General features: G+C 47.6%; 1 protein-coding gene across 4 annotated transcripts in view; it reads left to right on the forward strand.

Annotated features, from left to right (window-relative positions):
- Window positions 1–356: 356 nt before the first annotated feature.
- The window catches only part of AP3B2 (adaptor related protein complex 3 subunit beta 2), a 76450-nt gene continuing 63057 nt past the window's right edge, over window positions 357–13749 (forward strand). For 2 of the 4 annotated variants that reach the window (XM_061595109.1, XM_061595111.1), the window contains exon 1: window positions 357–635. In XM_061595109.1, coding sequence (XP_061451093.1) covers window positions 523–635 — 113 coding nt within the window. In that variant the 5' untranslated portion in view covers window positions 357–522. Of the gene's footprint in view, window positions 636–10381; window positions 11131–13749 lie in introns of those variants that run through there. The other 2 variants (XM_061595107.1, XM_061595108.1) reach the window with 1 other exon arrangement.

Here is a 13749-nt window from a genome sequence, read left to right on the forward strand (position 1 = left end):
TCCCAGGATTCTTTGGGGAAAGCCGCGTGCTTTAAAAATAAATGGCGTGGGGTTTTAATAGTTAGCGTCGGTTCTGTTACTGTGTAAACTGGGTGCTTTCGGTATTTTACTGTTTCATAACACGTCTTGGGGGCCCTTATCAGGGCCAAAAGGCGGTATAAAATGCACTGCTATTTTTTTAAATAAAACGAATGAATGAATGAAAATCGACGCGTCTTTACGCAAAGGTCGGCCGTGCCCGGAACTGAAGGGGGAACCCGACTCCACCTTTGCAGCAGCTCTTCCTCCGCACCAATCAGGCCCACAATAACACTCCCCCCCCTCGCGGTCGCTTGGAGCTGGAAAAGGCGGCGGGGGCCTGTCTCTTTAAGGAGGCGTGCCCAATCCGGGCTGCACCAGCCGCTCCCACATGACACTGACATCAGCCGCAGCCAGGACCCGCCGTCGGGGCTGCATCGCCCCCCTCTCAACCCCTCGCCGCGATAAGGCGCTCGAGCCCAGCCGGCCTCCTTCCTCGCGGCCATGTCCGCAGGCCAAGCGTACAACGAGGATAAAGGCGGCTCCTCCAGCCTGGGGGAGCCCGAATACGGGCACGATCCGGCCAGTGGAGGGATCTTCTCCTCGGATTACAAAAGGTGGGGCTTTAGGGGACCGGGGGAGGGGCCCTGCCCGACCCCCTCCCAAGCTGTGGGACGAGCCTCTTTCTCCCCCCCCCCGCTGGGGGAGGGTGGGTGTGGAGGCAGGATTGCAGAACTCGCGCGCTGCGGGTGCCCTGATTCATTCTCTTGATGCGCCGTCCAAAGGCAGGTTTTCATCCCGCCCCGTCGCTGGCGGGGGAAAAGGGCTGTTTCTCTCTCTCTCCTCCCCCTGCTCTGCAAATTGCTTTGCTTTGTAAGGACGGCCCCGATTTCCCTCTTCCCTTCTCCAGGGAGCGCTTTCAGTTCCCACCCCCATCTGGAGAACGACATGAGAGGCCCTCTGAGTCGATCCGTCCCCGTCAGCTGCCCACGAGCAAAGCTGGCACCAGGATACTTAAATATTTGTTGGAGAGGGGAAGAAGCAGAGGTGTTCTAGTGCGGTTTCAGTACAGAGTTTCAATGGCAAATGTCTACAGCTGAGGCTGGTCCATTAGGGCGCATGCGACACCGCCCCACCAATCTCAGTCCGCCCTCCACCTGCCTGCCTTCTTGCTTACAACCAGGCCAGAGTGTGGCACTGTCTGTCGGCTTCCTTCTCCTCAAGTCTCCCTCAGGTGAATGGGGAAAAAAATGAGAATTCTCATTGGCTCCGGCTCTGCCTACTGTTGGCTTCCCTGCCTTCCGTCCTACCAGTCCCAGTGGCCATGCTCATGCTCTCTGTTCATGCTCAGGGGTGCTGTTTTCATTATTCCAGTATTTCATTGTTGTTGTTGTTATGTGCCTTCAAGTCAGTTATGACTTACCGTGACCCTATGAATCAGTGATCTCCAATAGCATCTGTCATGAACCACCCTGTTCAGATCTTGTAAGTTCAGATCTGTGGCTTCCTTTATAGAATGAATCCATCTCTTGTTTGGCCTTCCTCTTTTTCTACTCCCTTCTGTTTTCCCCAGCATTATTGTATTTTCTAGCGAATCATGTCTTCTCATTATGTGACCACAGGATGACAACCTCAGTTTCATCATTTTAGCTTCTAGTAATAGCTCTGGTTTAATTTGTTCTGGAAACTGTTCTGGGGGCTGGCATTTCTGCTCAGATTGGACCCTGGGGATGTTTGCTCATTTCCGGTGCCTCCATGGCGGGGATGCGGAACCTGTGTGCTCCCTGCCCAATGTTGCTGGCCTCCAACTCCCATCAGCCCCAGCCAGCATGGCCAGTGGTCAGGGATGTTGAGGGTTTTACTCCAACAACATCTGGAGGGCCACAGATTCCTCACTCCTGCTCTGTGGGGTTTGTATCTTAATAACCTGCACTGAACAGTGCATTGGATTAGGGCTGTGTACATGGGAAAATGGACATGGACTGCCTTCAAGTCGATCCCGACTTATGGTTATCCTATGATTAGGGTTTTCATGGTAAGCGGTATTCAGAGGGGGTTGACCATTGCCTCCCTCTGAGGCTAGTTCTCCCCAGCTGGCTAGGGCCTGCTCAGCTTGCCACAGCTGCACAAGCCTGCTCCTTCCTTGTCCGCAACTGCCAGCTGGGGGGCAACTGGGCTCCTTGAGACTCTGCAGCTTGCCCACGGCTGCACAGGTGGCAGAGCATGTAACCCCTGAGCCACTCCCTGTGGGGGTGATCTTTAGCTGGCCCTTAACACCCAGGAGACACGAGTGGGGATTTGAACTCTCAGACTCTGGACTCCCAGCCAGGCTCTTCTCCCCACTGTGCTATATCAGCTTTGGGGTTGCAAACATACCATACATTTAAAGCACCTCCCTCCCTCCCCTGAGAATCCTGCAGTTTAAGGATGCTGGGAAATGTAGCTCCGCGAGGGGTAAATGACAGTTCCCAGGATTCTTTGAGGATTAAAAAAAGTGTGCTTTGAATGTATGGTCTGGGCACAGCCTTAATGATTTCTAAGGTTCTTTTCTAGCTCTGTGATTCTGTGAGCTTCATCCAAGGGTCCTAACCCTTATAGAACTGGCCAAAAATGCATTGTTAATAGGCTACCCGATGAGCGTGGCTGGTAATGGCTTGTGGAGGTCGGTAAAGATTTCATCCACTCTGTCCCAGCTTGTATGTTGCAGTGAGGGTTGACTGGAGGCCATTGAGGCTTGGAAATCTCAGTGTAGGTCAAGGGAGAGTGGCCCCAGCTACAGTTGATCTTTGGATGGGCTTTGGCCTTTCATTGGCTAGGTAAGCACTGAGGGAAGCATAGGAACAGGAGAACCTGCTTTGCACTGAAGCAGACCCACTGGTCCATCTAGTTCAGTATCGTCTACACTGACTGGCAGTAGCTTCGCCAAGGTTTCAGACGGGGAGTCTCTCCCGGCCCTCCCCAGAGATGCCAGGGGTTGAACCTGGGATTTTCTGCATGCAAGGCAGATGCTCTACCACTGAGCTACGGCCCTTCCCCTGGGATCCCGTCAGTCCCGTGGTCTGGAGTTTTTTTTAAAAAAATCTATATTGCATCCTGCATTTTCAAAGGCCTAGGCATCATCAGAGGTCATTGTCATAACTTTAAAGCATGGGTGGGGAACATCAGGCCTGGGGTGGGGGCTAAATGCACCTTCCTTCAGGCCTCTTTGGCTGTCCTTCAGAACTCCCCCCAGTCCACCTGCCTCACTCATCTTGCTTGTATGTTTTTGCATGGCTGGGTTGCGTCCGTGAACACCAATCATGCCTGTTGCTTGTCGAGATGGAGGATGCAGAGGGGTGTGCAAATGTGTGTAGCATCTAGTGTCCAAAGGTGAACTTTACATTCATTACTCTGCCCACTTTTGACCCTCGTACGTGGCCCTCAGAAGTTTGCCCAGAAGGGAACGTAGAAAAAGGTTCCCCACCCCTGTTTTAAAGCACCTAGACATCACTGTAGGCTTACAGAGCGCGTCAGCGGTAGAGCGTCAGCTTGGCATGCAGCAAGTCCCAGGTTCAATCCTGGGAGAGGCTCCTGTCCCAAGTCCTGGAGAGCGACTGCCAGTCAGTGTAGTCTACTGCCAGTCTACTGAGCTAGATGGTCTGACTTGGTGTAAGGCAGCTGCCGATGTTCTTGTCTTGTGTGAGAGCGGCAGTGTAGGGATACACCTCCCGACGGTGTTATGAAAACCGACAGCAGCTCTTTGTAGTGGTTGTGGGCAACCCTTGACACGGGACGGCTCAGTGAGTTTTCCTAGTGCCACTCAGAACATGTTTCAATTAGTCAAATGTGGCTCATCCTGAACGTGCTCCCTTTCCACCCCTGTCTAGTTCAAAGAACCCTGAGAAAACCCCAGGTTGAGTTCAGCCAGAAAAATACAAACTACAACCCCTTTATATACTAAAGATGCATCTGGGATGATTTGTGTGTTGTACATGCTGCTGAAGTTGATTCAGAGAACTTGGGGGGGGGATGCCTGACTGAACAGGAGCGCATGTTGGGTCTGTGTTATCGTGGAAACACTCTCAGTAGAACTATGGAGACCTTCTAGAATTATTTATTTATTATTTGATTTATATCCCGCCTTTCCTCCCAGCAGGAGCCCAGGGCGGCAACTATGCCATCCAGTAGATAGGAGCATTTGTGCTGTATGTATATAAAAAATAGGTTGAATGCTGTGTGATCTGTAGCAGCTGTCTACATTAATGAAGCATTTGCAGAATGTGTTTGGCTTCCGTGAGTCACAGGGTGGGGCAATTCGTTGTTGGACTCCAACTCCCATCAGCCCCAGTCTGTTGCTAGGCTTATGCGTTCTGTATTCAAAAGCCCCAATTCACCCCCTTGATCATTCTGTTTCCGTGTTCTCTTTTCACACCCCTTTAATATTCCCTGGGAGAAAAATCAACTCATTTGAAATGTGGTGTTGCAGGAGAGCTTTGTGCATACCATGGACCGCGAAAAAGACAAATAATTGGGTATTAGAACAAACTAAACCAGAACTATCACTAGAAGCTAAAATGATGAAACTGAAGTTATCATACTTTGGACACATAACGAGAAGACCTGATTCACTGGAAAAGACAATAATGGTGGGAAAAACAGAAGGGAGTAGAAAAAGAAAACCAAACAAGAGATGGATTGATTGCATAAAGGAAGCCACAGACCTGAACTTACAAGATCTGAACAGGGTGGTTTATAACAGATGCTAATTGGAGGTTGCTGATTCATAGGGTCACCATAAGTCGTAATCGACTTGGAGGCACATAACAACTGTAGCCTGTAGCTTCAAGGGCAAACCAGCCCTTTCCATGGGTAAGAGTTCCTCTGGTACATTGGACAGCTCACTGCTCCAAGACTGCACGCCTTGATCTGATTTGCCGGCTTGTTCCACAGTAGCAACATGACTGATGCTTCCTCCTTCTCCAGCCTTGCTCCTCGCATGTCAGCAACGAAACCCAGCTTCTGTTATGGAGTGCAGTGCAGGGTGTGTGTGTGTGCGTGCATGCATTTGGCCGCCTTTCCCTTCCATCTTCTCTGATTAACTTTGCAGAAGATAGCTCATAGGGCCAGTAGACGGAGGCAAAAGCCTTGTGTCCTCTTGGGACTGCAGTTCCCAGAGTGGTTTAACAATCGGTCCCTCTCCCCGCGAACTCTGGGGGTTGTAGCTCTGTGAGGGGAACAGGGGTCACCTCTCACCTCTCAGCACCCTTAACAAACTACAGTTCCGACTTCCGGGAAGGGTGACTTCGCTTGTGCCTGCTTTTGAGACGGGCTCCCGCCGCAGAAGAAGCTTATTCAGATATAAATCAGTCAGAACATTTTTTTTTTGACTGATGAAATTTGTCCCGGGCAGGGAGAAACGTAGAGATCAACCTCAAAAGCCTGTTTTTGTTGGGAGGACTGGATTTCATTAATTTATGAGAAAAGGTCCAGCCAGCAATGCCGGACGGACTTCCGAACAAGCTCTATCTGATTAATGCGATACGTTTATCTTTTCTTCAAAGAGAAAACGGACTAACAGGCAAGCACCCTTCTTTCTATTATTTTTTTTACTTGGTTTAAATTGTTGCAGCAAAAAGAGATTTGTCAAATGAATCAGCTTTAAAGAACTTCTGGGTGAGCTATAACTCTTCTCTGTTATTCACGAAATTAACAGCTTATCTCTGTTTCTATTGCAAAAAGCTGTCCTGGAAGTGCATTCTAAAGATATAAACAGAAGAGGGATTTCCTATTCCGAGGAACATTATATTGTCTGGGACTATTCTCTTTTTGGTCTATTTTATTTTGACGAATCTGCTTCTTCACGACGCCACTAACTGTTTTGATGCTGGGAACTAAATTTGTTTTGTATTCTTGAACATAGAGAGATAAGGCAGGCTGCTCTGTTTATACTGTGATGTCATCAAGCCTGGAATATTAACCCAATTGTTGCTGAAATAAGAAGTGGTTCTTTATTTTTGTTTTGTTTTGTTTTGGTGGTTTTAAAAATGGCAATCAAGAAAGTGGCTGAGAATCTGGAAGTAATTATGTTTCAGAAAATAATGGATGAGATTGAGATAACGAAACAAACCCTGCGACAGGGCAGTAAGGAGCTGAAAATTGAACTGAGCAAAATGACGCAGGAGCTTAAAGAAATAGGGGATTCTGTGAGAGAGGAGAATGAGATCAGAGATGAGAAAAGAAAAAATAAAGGGAAGATACAAGCCCTGGAGATTGGAACAAATGTGGAATTGGAAAAAGATCTGGAGTTTATGGATATTAGAAATAAAATCTACTGTTTGGAATTTAACGTTATCTCTGAAGAAATTAATGAAGATATTAGAGATAAAGTTATCAATGGCTTGGATAATCTTCTGGACTGGAATGACGTGATGGAGCTTGATACAGAGAAAATCTATGGAATTAACTGCAGCCATGTGACAATGGAAAAACTCTCAAGAGATGAGCCAGTGCATTCTGTAAAAAAGAAGAACAGAGATATGACTTTACAACAATATTTCAGCAACTTATTCAGAATTGATGGCAAGAAAATATTTGGGATAGAGGAAATTCCCATCAGACTCTTATTATATGACTATGGCTATGACAGCAAGATTATTATGGAATACTGATAATGGAAGATTGGACACTGAAATTACTGGACTTAACAGGACTATTGAAGATGGAAGATGGAATTAATATGGATAATGGAATAATGGCTATTGAAATTATTGGACCTAACAGATTTTGATGAGATGGATTAATCGATATGTTTATTTGGACTATGGTTATGACAATAAGATTATTATTATTATTAACGAGATGGATTAATCGACATGTTTATTTGGAGAAAAATTGATAGATATATTTCTTAAAGAATTGAAACCTCTCTTTGACTTTTTGTGGAAAGAATAAAGTAATGTTTATGAGATTAGATGATTAATTAAGATAACTACTGGAGGAAAGTGATTTTATAATATAATTTAAGAGACAGGATTGTTATATATTGTAGACCTGTAACTGATTTGATCTGTGACAAATGGGAAGTCAACATTTTATTTTTTTTGTTTAATCATTTTTGTTTTGTTTTTTGTGTTTGAATGTTTTATGATTTTGTTTTGTATGTTTTATGAAAATTTGAATAAAAATTATTGTAAAAAAACAAACAAACTACAGTTCCCAGGATTCTTTGCAGGGGAAGCCATGACTGTCTAAAGTAGTATCATACTGCTTTAAATGGATAGTGCAGAGGTGGCCTAGGAGTGTCGCTGATTAGCTGCCTATATGCACCTGGAAAGGAGGAAGAGAAGGGACAACACAATACAACACAAGGGGCTGTGCTGGTACCACATGGACCCTCAGTGTTGCTTAGGAAGGCCATATACCTACTGCCAGAGGTACCTAACAATAGCTGTGCTAGCGACTTTCCTTATGATGCAGATGTAGTAAGAAACATGTTGTGCCACAGATTCCATATGAAGGAGGCAAGGAGCATGAAGGAGGCAAGGAGCCATCCCATACATCTTTAAAAGCAAAACATTTTTTTAAAAAAACTTTAAAAAAACAATTCCGGTACAGATGCAGACTACGATAAGGTGTTATACAAATCTCTTTCTGTGTGTTCTGCAGCTTCTACCTGCAGCCTGTAATAGGTGTACCAGCTCTCAGGGTGTCCCTTTATAGAGTTCCTGTCCTACAGAGAGAAAGAGATCGTAATTCCGTTCCTTTGAGACATGCATATGCTACTGGCAGGATCAACTGGGTAGTCAGGCCAAAGGCTGGTGCAGTGGGATTTACGGACACCAGGTCACCCTGCTGAAAAGGATGGGGACTTTCAGAGGCTGGGACTGCCTGTTCTGGTAGACCTGGCATCAGGCCTATTTGTTGCTGGCATGCCAGGTCTGTCACCACATGTAACTTTAACCTATACGTTGAAAGGGGTCCTGTGCACTTCTGCTCCACCTGCTGACCCAAAGTAGGTTGAGGAACAGGTAGGTAGCTAAGCAGGTGTGTGTGTTGCATATAGGAAGTGCCAGGCAGGTGCCTTCTGCACAACCGCCAATTCTAATTGCTGAACTGGTAGCACTTTCTGATGGCCAGATTTTTAAAAATTATTCTCATGTGTGAGCATTGCACTTCATAAAGAATGAGAGGACAAGTCCCCATTTCAAGGGGTTTACAATCTAAAAATAGATGCAAGTGAGACAACAGAGGAAGGAGAGGGAAATGCAGGCAGGAGTAAACAGGGGAAGAATTTGCAGTTATTTTAGTTGTGCATACTTGGGCTTAGTTACACGTCGCTCTTATCTGGGCCAATGATGTTCTTGGTGCCTTTCCTGTTCGGCCTGCACCAATATCATGGTGATCACCTCTTGCCAGAATGTGTCTCATTGGTGCACTCTCTCTCTCTCTGTGTGATATTGGCTGTGTGGGGTGATTTTGCTCTGTCCTTTAAGGATAGCCTGACCATTGTAGTCCATGCATTGGTAACCTTGAGGCTGGATTACTGCAATGTGTGGGTACTGAGAGTTGTTAAGAAGACCCCCATTCCCCTCACAGAGCAACCACTTCCAGAGTTCCCTAGGATGGAGAATTGACTGTTAAACCGTTCTGGGGATGGTAGCTCTGTGAAGGGAATAGGGGTCTCCTAACAACCCTTGGCATTCTTAACCAACTACAGCTCCCAGGATTCTTAGGGGGAAGCTGTGACTGTAGGATGCTGCTTTAAATGCATAGTGCAGATGGAGTCTCGGCTTAAGCAACAACTATATTTCTGGTTATGGTGCGTTTTGGCTTGTTTCTTAGCTCTAACACCTGTTTGGGTCAGCTGTACATCTCTGGCACAATTCCTGGCTCCTGTCTGACAGTTGCTGATAGTACGTCCATGATTGGTTGGAGCTATGAAGGAATCCTTGTGTTCTGTTGATAGAGCCCTTGATCTAGTAGTTGCTAGTTCCCAGAGTATGGTATGAAGGCGCAAGAGACCACCACCTTGTTCAAGCTAAACAGGTCTGGGTCTGATGAGTGCCCTGGATGGGTGACTGCCTGGGAACCATATATGCTACCTTGGGTTCCATCATGGAAGAAAGGTGGCATATAAATGCAATAAAATAAATGGGTAGCCAAAACCATAGTAATAAGTCACGATGGTGTTAAAACTCCTGATAATTTATACAGTGCTTGAAAAGTGTTCATGTATGTTGTCTCCAGGCCTTCAACAACCCTATAAAGTAGGCAAGTATTATTCTTCCAATATTACAGCCAGTGTGGTGTAGTGTTTAAGGTGTTGGACTATGACCTGGGAGACCAGGGTTCGAATCGCTCTGAATTAGTTCCCTGTAGTTGTCAGAGGAGAGCTTTGCGCATACCATGGACTGCAAAAAAAGACAAATAATTGGGTGTTAGAACAAATTAAACCAGACTATCACTAGAAGCTAAAATGATGAAACTGATGTTATCATACTGTGGACACAATGAAAAGACATGATTCACTAGAAAAAGCAATGATGCTGGGAAAAACAGAAGGGAGTAGAAAAAGAGGAAGGCCAAACAAGAGATGGATTGATTCTATAATGGAAGCCACAGACCTGAACTTACAAGATCTGAACAGGGTGGTTTATAACAGATGCTATTAGAGGTCGCCGATTCATAGGATTGCCATAAGTTGTAATCGACTTGAAGGCACATAACAACAAGGGAGACTCTTTATAATCAGCCTGTGTGGTGGGATGGCTTGGGCTGGGGAGGCCCCGATTGAAATCCCTGCTCAGCCATGAAGCTCGTGTGGTGATTTGGGGGCCACTAGCTTTCTCCCATATAGTTACAAGAAACCTGAGAGTTCATCTTTCTAGTCCAACTTGCTGCTCATTGACAGAACCGCACTGCAGGATGCAGCTGCAGCATCTCTCTGCAAAAAGAAGGCCCACCAAGAAGTCCTGAGGAAGTCTTGTCACTGTCCGAAAGCTCTTGCCGTTTAGGAAGTTTCTCAGCCTACCCTACCTCACAAGGTTGTTGTGAGGATAAAGTGGAAGGGGGAGAACAGTTTGGAGGAAGGGCAGGATAGAAATCCAGTAAAAAATTAATCTATTTATTTAAAATGTTTCTTAGCTATCCTTCAGTCAAATAATAAGTCATACTATTTATTTATTTATTACATTTCTATCCCACCTTTCCTCCAAGGACGTCAAGCTGGTGTACACAGCTCTCCCCTCCCTGTTTCATCCTCACAACAACTCTGTGAGGTAGGTCAGGCTGACCTTTTAAAAAACCCGGAAAGCAAAGCACCCTATTTGTTGGTCGCCTCCAAGCATACACCGCCTTCTTTCCGTCGGGGGGGGGGGGGCGTTGGTTAACTTCTCTGCGTGCGACCACCAGGGGGCGCTGCTCCTGCCTTTGTCGGCGGCGCTGCTGGGTCCCGGGCGGGCGCCTAAGAATTGCCGGGAGCAGCGGGGTCTGGTTTCAGGGGAGAAGGCGGCGCAGGAGGACCGGAGCCCTCGGCTGAAGTAGGCGGGGCGGTTGGGAACTGCGAGAAGACACGCCCCCCCCCAGCCCGGCAAGTCAGCGAGCGCAGCAGCAGGGGACGTGCTAACGTGGCCGGCTGGGGTGGGAGCTGATCTTGGAGGGGGCGCCCGTTGCAATGCCTTCCCTGCCCCGCGTGCCCGCTCCAGCAGCAGCCTGGTCCTTGGAAGTTCGGGAGTAAAGCCGCCCCTGGAGTGGAGCCCCAAGGCAAACGAGGCTGGGGATCAGCTTTCGGGCACGTTCCCTTCCCCGGGGTGGCGGGCAAGCGAGGCTACCCTGCCGCTGAACCGCGCTCCGTGCGGCCCCTTCCGTGTCCCCGGCCGCACGCGCACACACCCCTCTGGCGATGCAGAAACTGCTGCAGCAGCTGCCTGCCAGCGCGGCCAACTTGGTGAAGTCCCAGCAAGGGGGGGCGGCCGGCCAGGAGGCCAAAAGCCCCGTCCTGGTGCCCGACGGCGCTCAGCAGACCTGGTACAGCACGTTGGAAGGCGATGAGTGGAGGCTGCTCAAGGCGCCCGACCAGGAAGGGGCCGCCCAGCAGGAGGGCAGCATCGAGGGCAGCGTGGCACAGCCGCTACGGTAGGGTGGAGGGTGCCGCCGCCGCCTCTGCGGGGGGGGGGGGCTCTGGCAGGGCAGGGCCAGGTGGTGGCTGCTGCCCTCAAGGAGACTTTCCAAGCACCTTCTCCTGGCCTTTTCCTCATCTTTCAGGTTAAGCGTGCAAGATTATATCCCTGTGTGGGGTGCAGGGGTGTAGTGGTCCAGGGTCTCAGGGGGTCTTAGACCCTTTACTTTTTTGGGAGCAGGGTCCCTGTGTCTCCAGCATATGATGAGCCAATCAGCGTGAAAGGGGAGTGTGTTAGCCACTGAGAAGACTCTTCTCAGTAGCTAACACCCCTCTTTCATTCCTGTTGGTTCCTAGGGATGTCTGTTGTTATGGGAGAAGGTATTAACAAGCGAACTAATTCTCAACCCAGCAGCAAACAAAAGAGGGGAGGGGTGTGGCTGTGAGTATCACGGAGGGACCCTGCACTTATGAATTTGCCACTATTGGTTCGGTGTTTAAGTAATACAGAAAGGCAGGTTCTTCCCCGAAGGAGGTTGCAGTCTAAAAAGAGGAGTGAGGAACCTTGTTCAGAGCAGGGGCCACATTTCCCATGTGGGTAACCTTCCAAGGGCCATTTCCGTCTGGTGGGTGGGGCCAGAGGCAAAAGCGGGCGGAGCAACAAATGTAAATTTTACCTTTGTAGCTTAGGCTAGTTTCCACAGGCACTCCCATGCCGCTCTATCCTCTATCCAGGCAGGCAAGAGGCATTGCCAGGATTCAGGGACACATTCCAGGCAGGCAAAAACACTGGAGGAGGGTGCAAAGCAGGGATGGGGAGGAGGTGTGGCCTGGAGAAAGTTTTGTGGGCCAAGAAAAAAGGCTTGGAGGGCCACATTTGGGCCCTGTGTGTAAGGTTTCCCGTGCTTGGTCTAAATTTTAACCCAGGGAAGATGGAGGGATTGTTATATAGGGATAGAGCTAGTGTGGTATAGTGGTTAGAGTGTTGAATTGGGACCTGGGAGACCAGGGTTCAAATCCCCACTCAGCCATGGAGCTTGGGCCAGTCACAATTTCTCAGCCTAACCTATCTCACAGGATTGTTGGGAAGATAAAAAGGCGGGGGAGGAGAACCACGTACACCACCTTGAGCTCCTTGGAGGAAAGGTGGGATATTAATGAAATAATAGTAATAATAATATCAATTACTTATACTAGGTTAGCTACCTCTCATTTTGCTTTGTGCTGCAATCCTATACATTCAGGGCAGGGAACCTGTGGCCCTTCAAATGTTATTGGACTTCAGCTCTGATCAACTCCAGCCAGCATGGCCAATGGTTAGGGATAATGGGAGTTGTAGTCCAGCAACATCTGGAGGGCCACAGGTTCCCATCCTAATGCTTACCTCTCACTGAACCCCCTTTTTTGTATTCAGGTGCTTTTGTAAAAGAACGGTCTGTTCTTCTCTCTTCCCCTCTGACTCTTATGCATGCTTAGGAATGATGGGATAGTGATTGTCAGTGTGGAAGTTATTCTTGGTGAGCTAATATTAGGGCTTTAACTTGGTTAAAGGAATCTTAGTCAGTTTAGTGTGTGAGCTTTAAATGTACAAAACAGTTCAAATTTGTTGCTTGAAAACATAGGTCATCACAGTGGAAAATGGCAGATGACAATGACATAACAAATGGGATGAGAGCGAGAATAAAAATCAGCATAAATCTATGGAAACCAACTTAATATGCATTGAGCAGGGGGCTGGACAGTCGACTAAGCAAGTAAAATAATTACTGAGTCCAGCTCAACCAGTTATGTACCTAGGGCAGACCCACACCATATATTTAAAGCACATCCAACACACATTCAAAGCACATTTCATGAAGGATAAGGCTATCAGTGGCTACTAGCCATGATGGCTGTGCTCTGCCTCCATAGTCTGAGGCGGTATCCTTTCAAATACCAGTTGCTGGAAACCGCAGGAGGGGGAAAGTGCTCTTGCGCTCAGGTCCTGCTTGCAGGCTTCCCATAAGCATCTGGTTGGCCACTGTGAGAACAGGATACTGGCCTTGATTGGCCGTTGGCCTGATCCAGCAGGCTCTTCATATATTCTTAGGTTCACATGACTTCTGCCAAATAATACAGTAAAACCTCCCTTAAGGAATTGTCCAAGGAACAAAACTCCTTTTAACTAAGTTTTTTTTTTTTTAGATGAAACTGACTAGCTTTGCTTTGCCATGGATAAGCTTTGGAGCCTGTGCCTTTGCTTTAAGGTGAAACTGACTCCCCTGTGTCTGCTTTGCTATCAATAAACTGATAAGCCTGTGCCTTTGCTTTGCTAGGATGAAACTGAGAAGCATACCTGTTTGTTTTGCATTAACCAGATCTCTTGCTTTCTCCCAGGGCTGGGGAGGAGAGGATCCAATACCATTCAGAGGAGAAGGAAGGTAGTGGGTGGGTGCTGGGTAGGCACCCTTTAAAGCCCCTGTTGAAGCTGCCCCCACCATCTATGAGTGGGTGTAGGAACCTATCCCTATTCTTTCCATGTTATTTCTACCTCTGGTACCAAAGTTTCTGTCAAAAAAGTATTGTCCAGGAACGCATCTACTTTGTTAACTGAGGTATTACTGTAATGGGAATTGTAGTTTGTTAAGGGTGCTGGG

Source organism: Rhineura floridana, chromosome 14 (genome assembly GCF_030035675.1).
Source record: "Rhineura floridana isolate rRhiFlo1 chromosome 14, rRhiFlo1.hap2, whole genome shotgun sequence".
Classification (NCBI taxonomy): domain Eukaryota; kingdom Metazoa; phylum Chordata; class Lepidosauria; order Squamata; family Rhineuridae; genus Rhineura; species Rhineura floridana.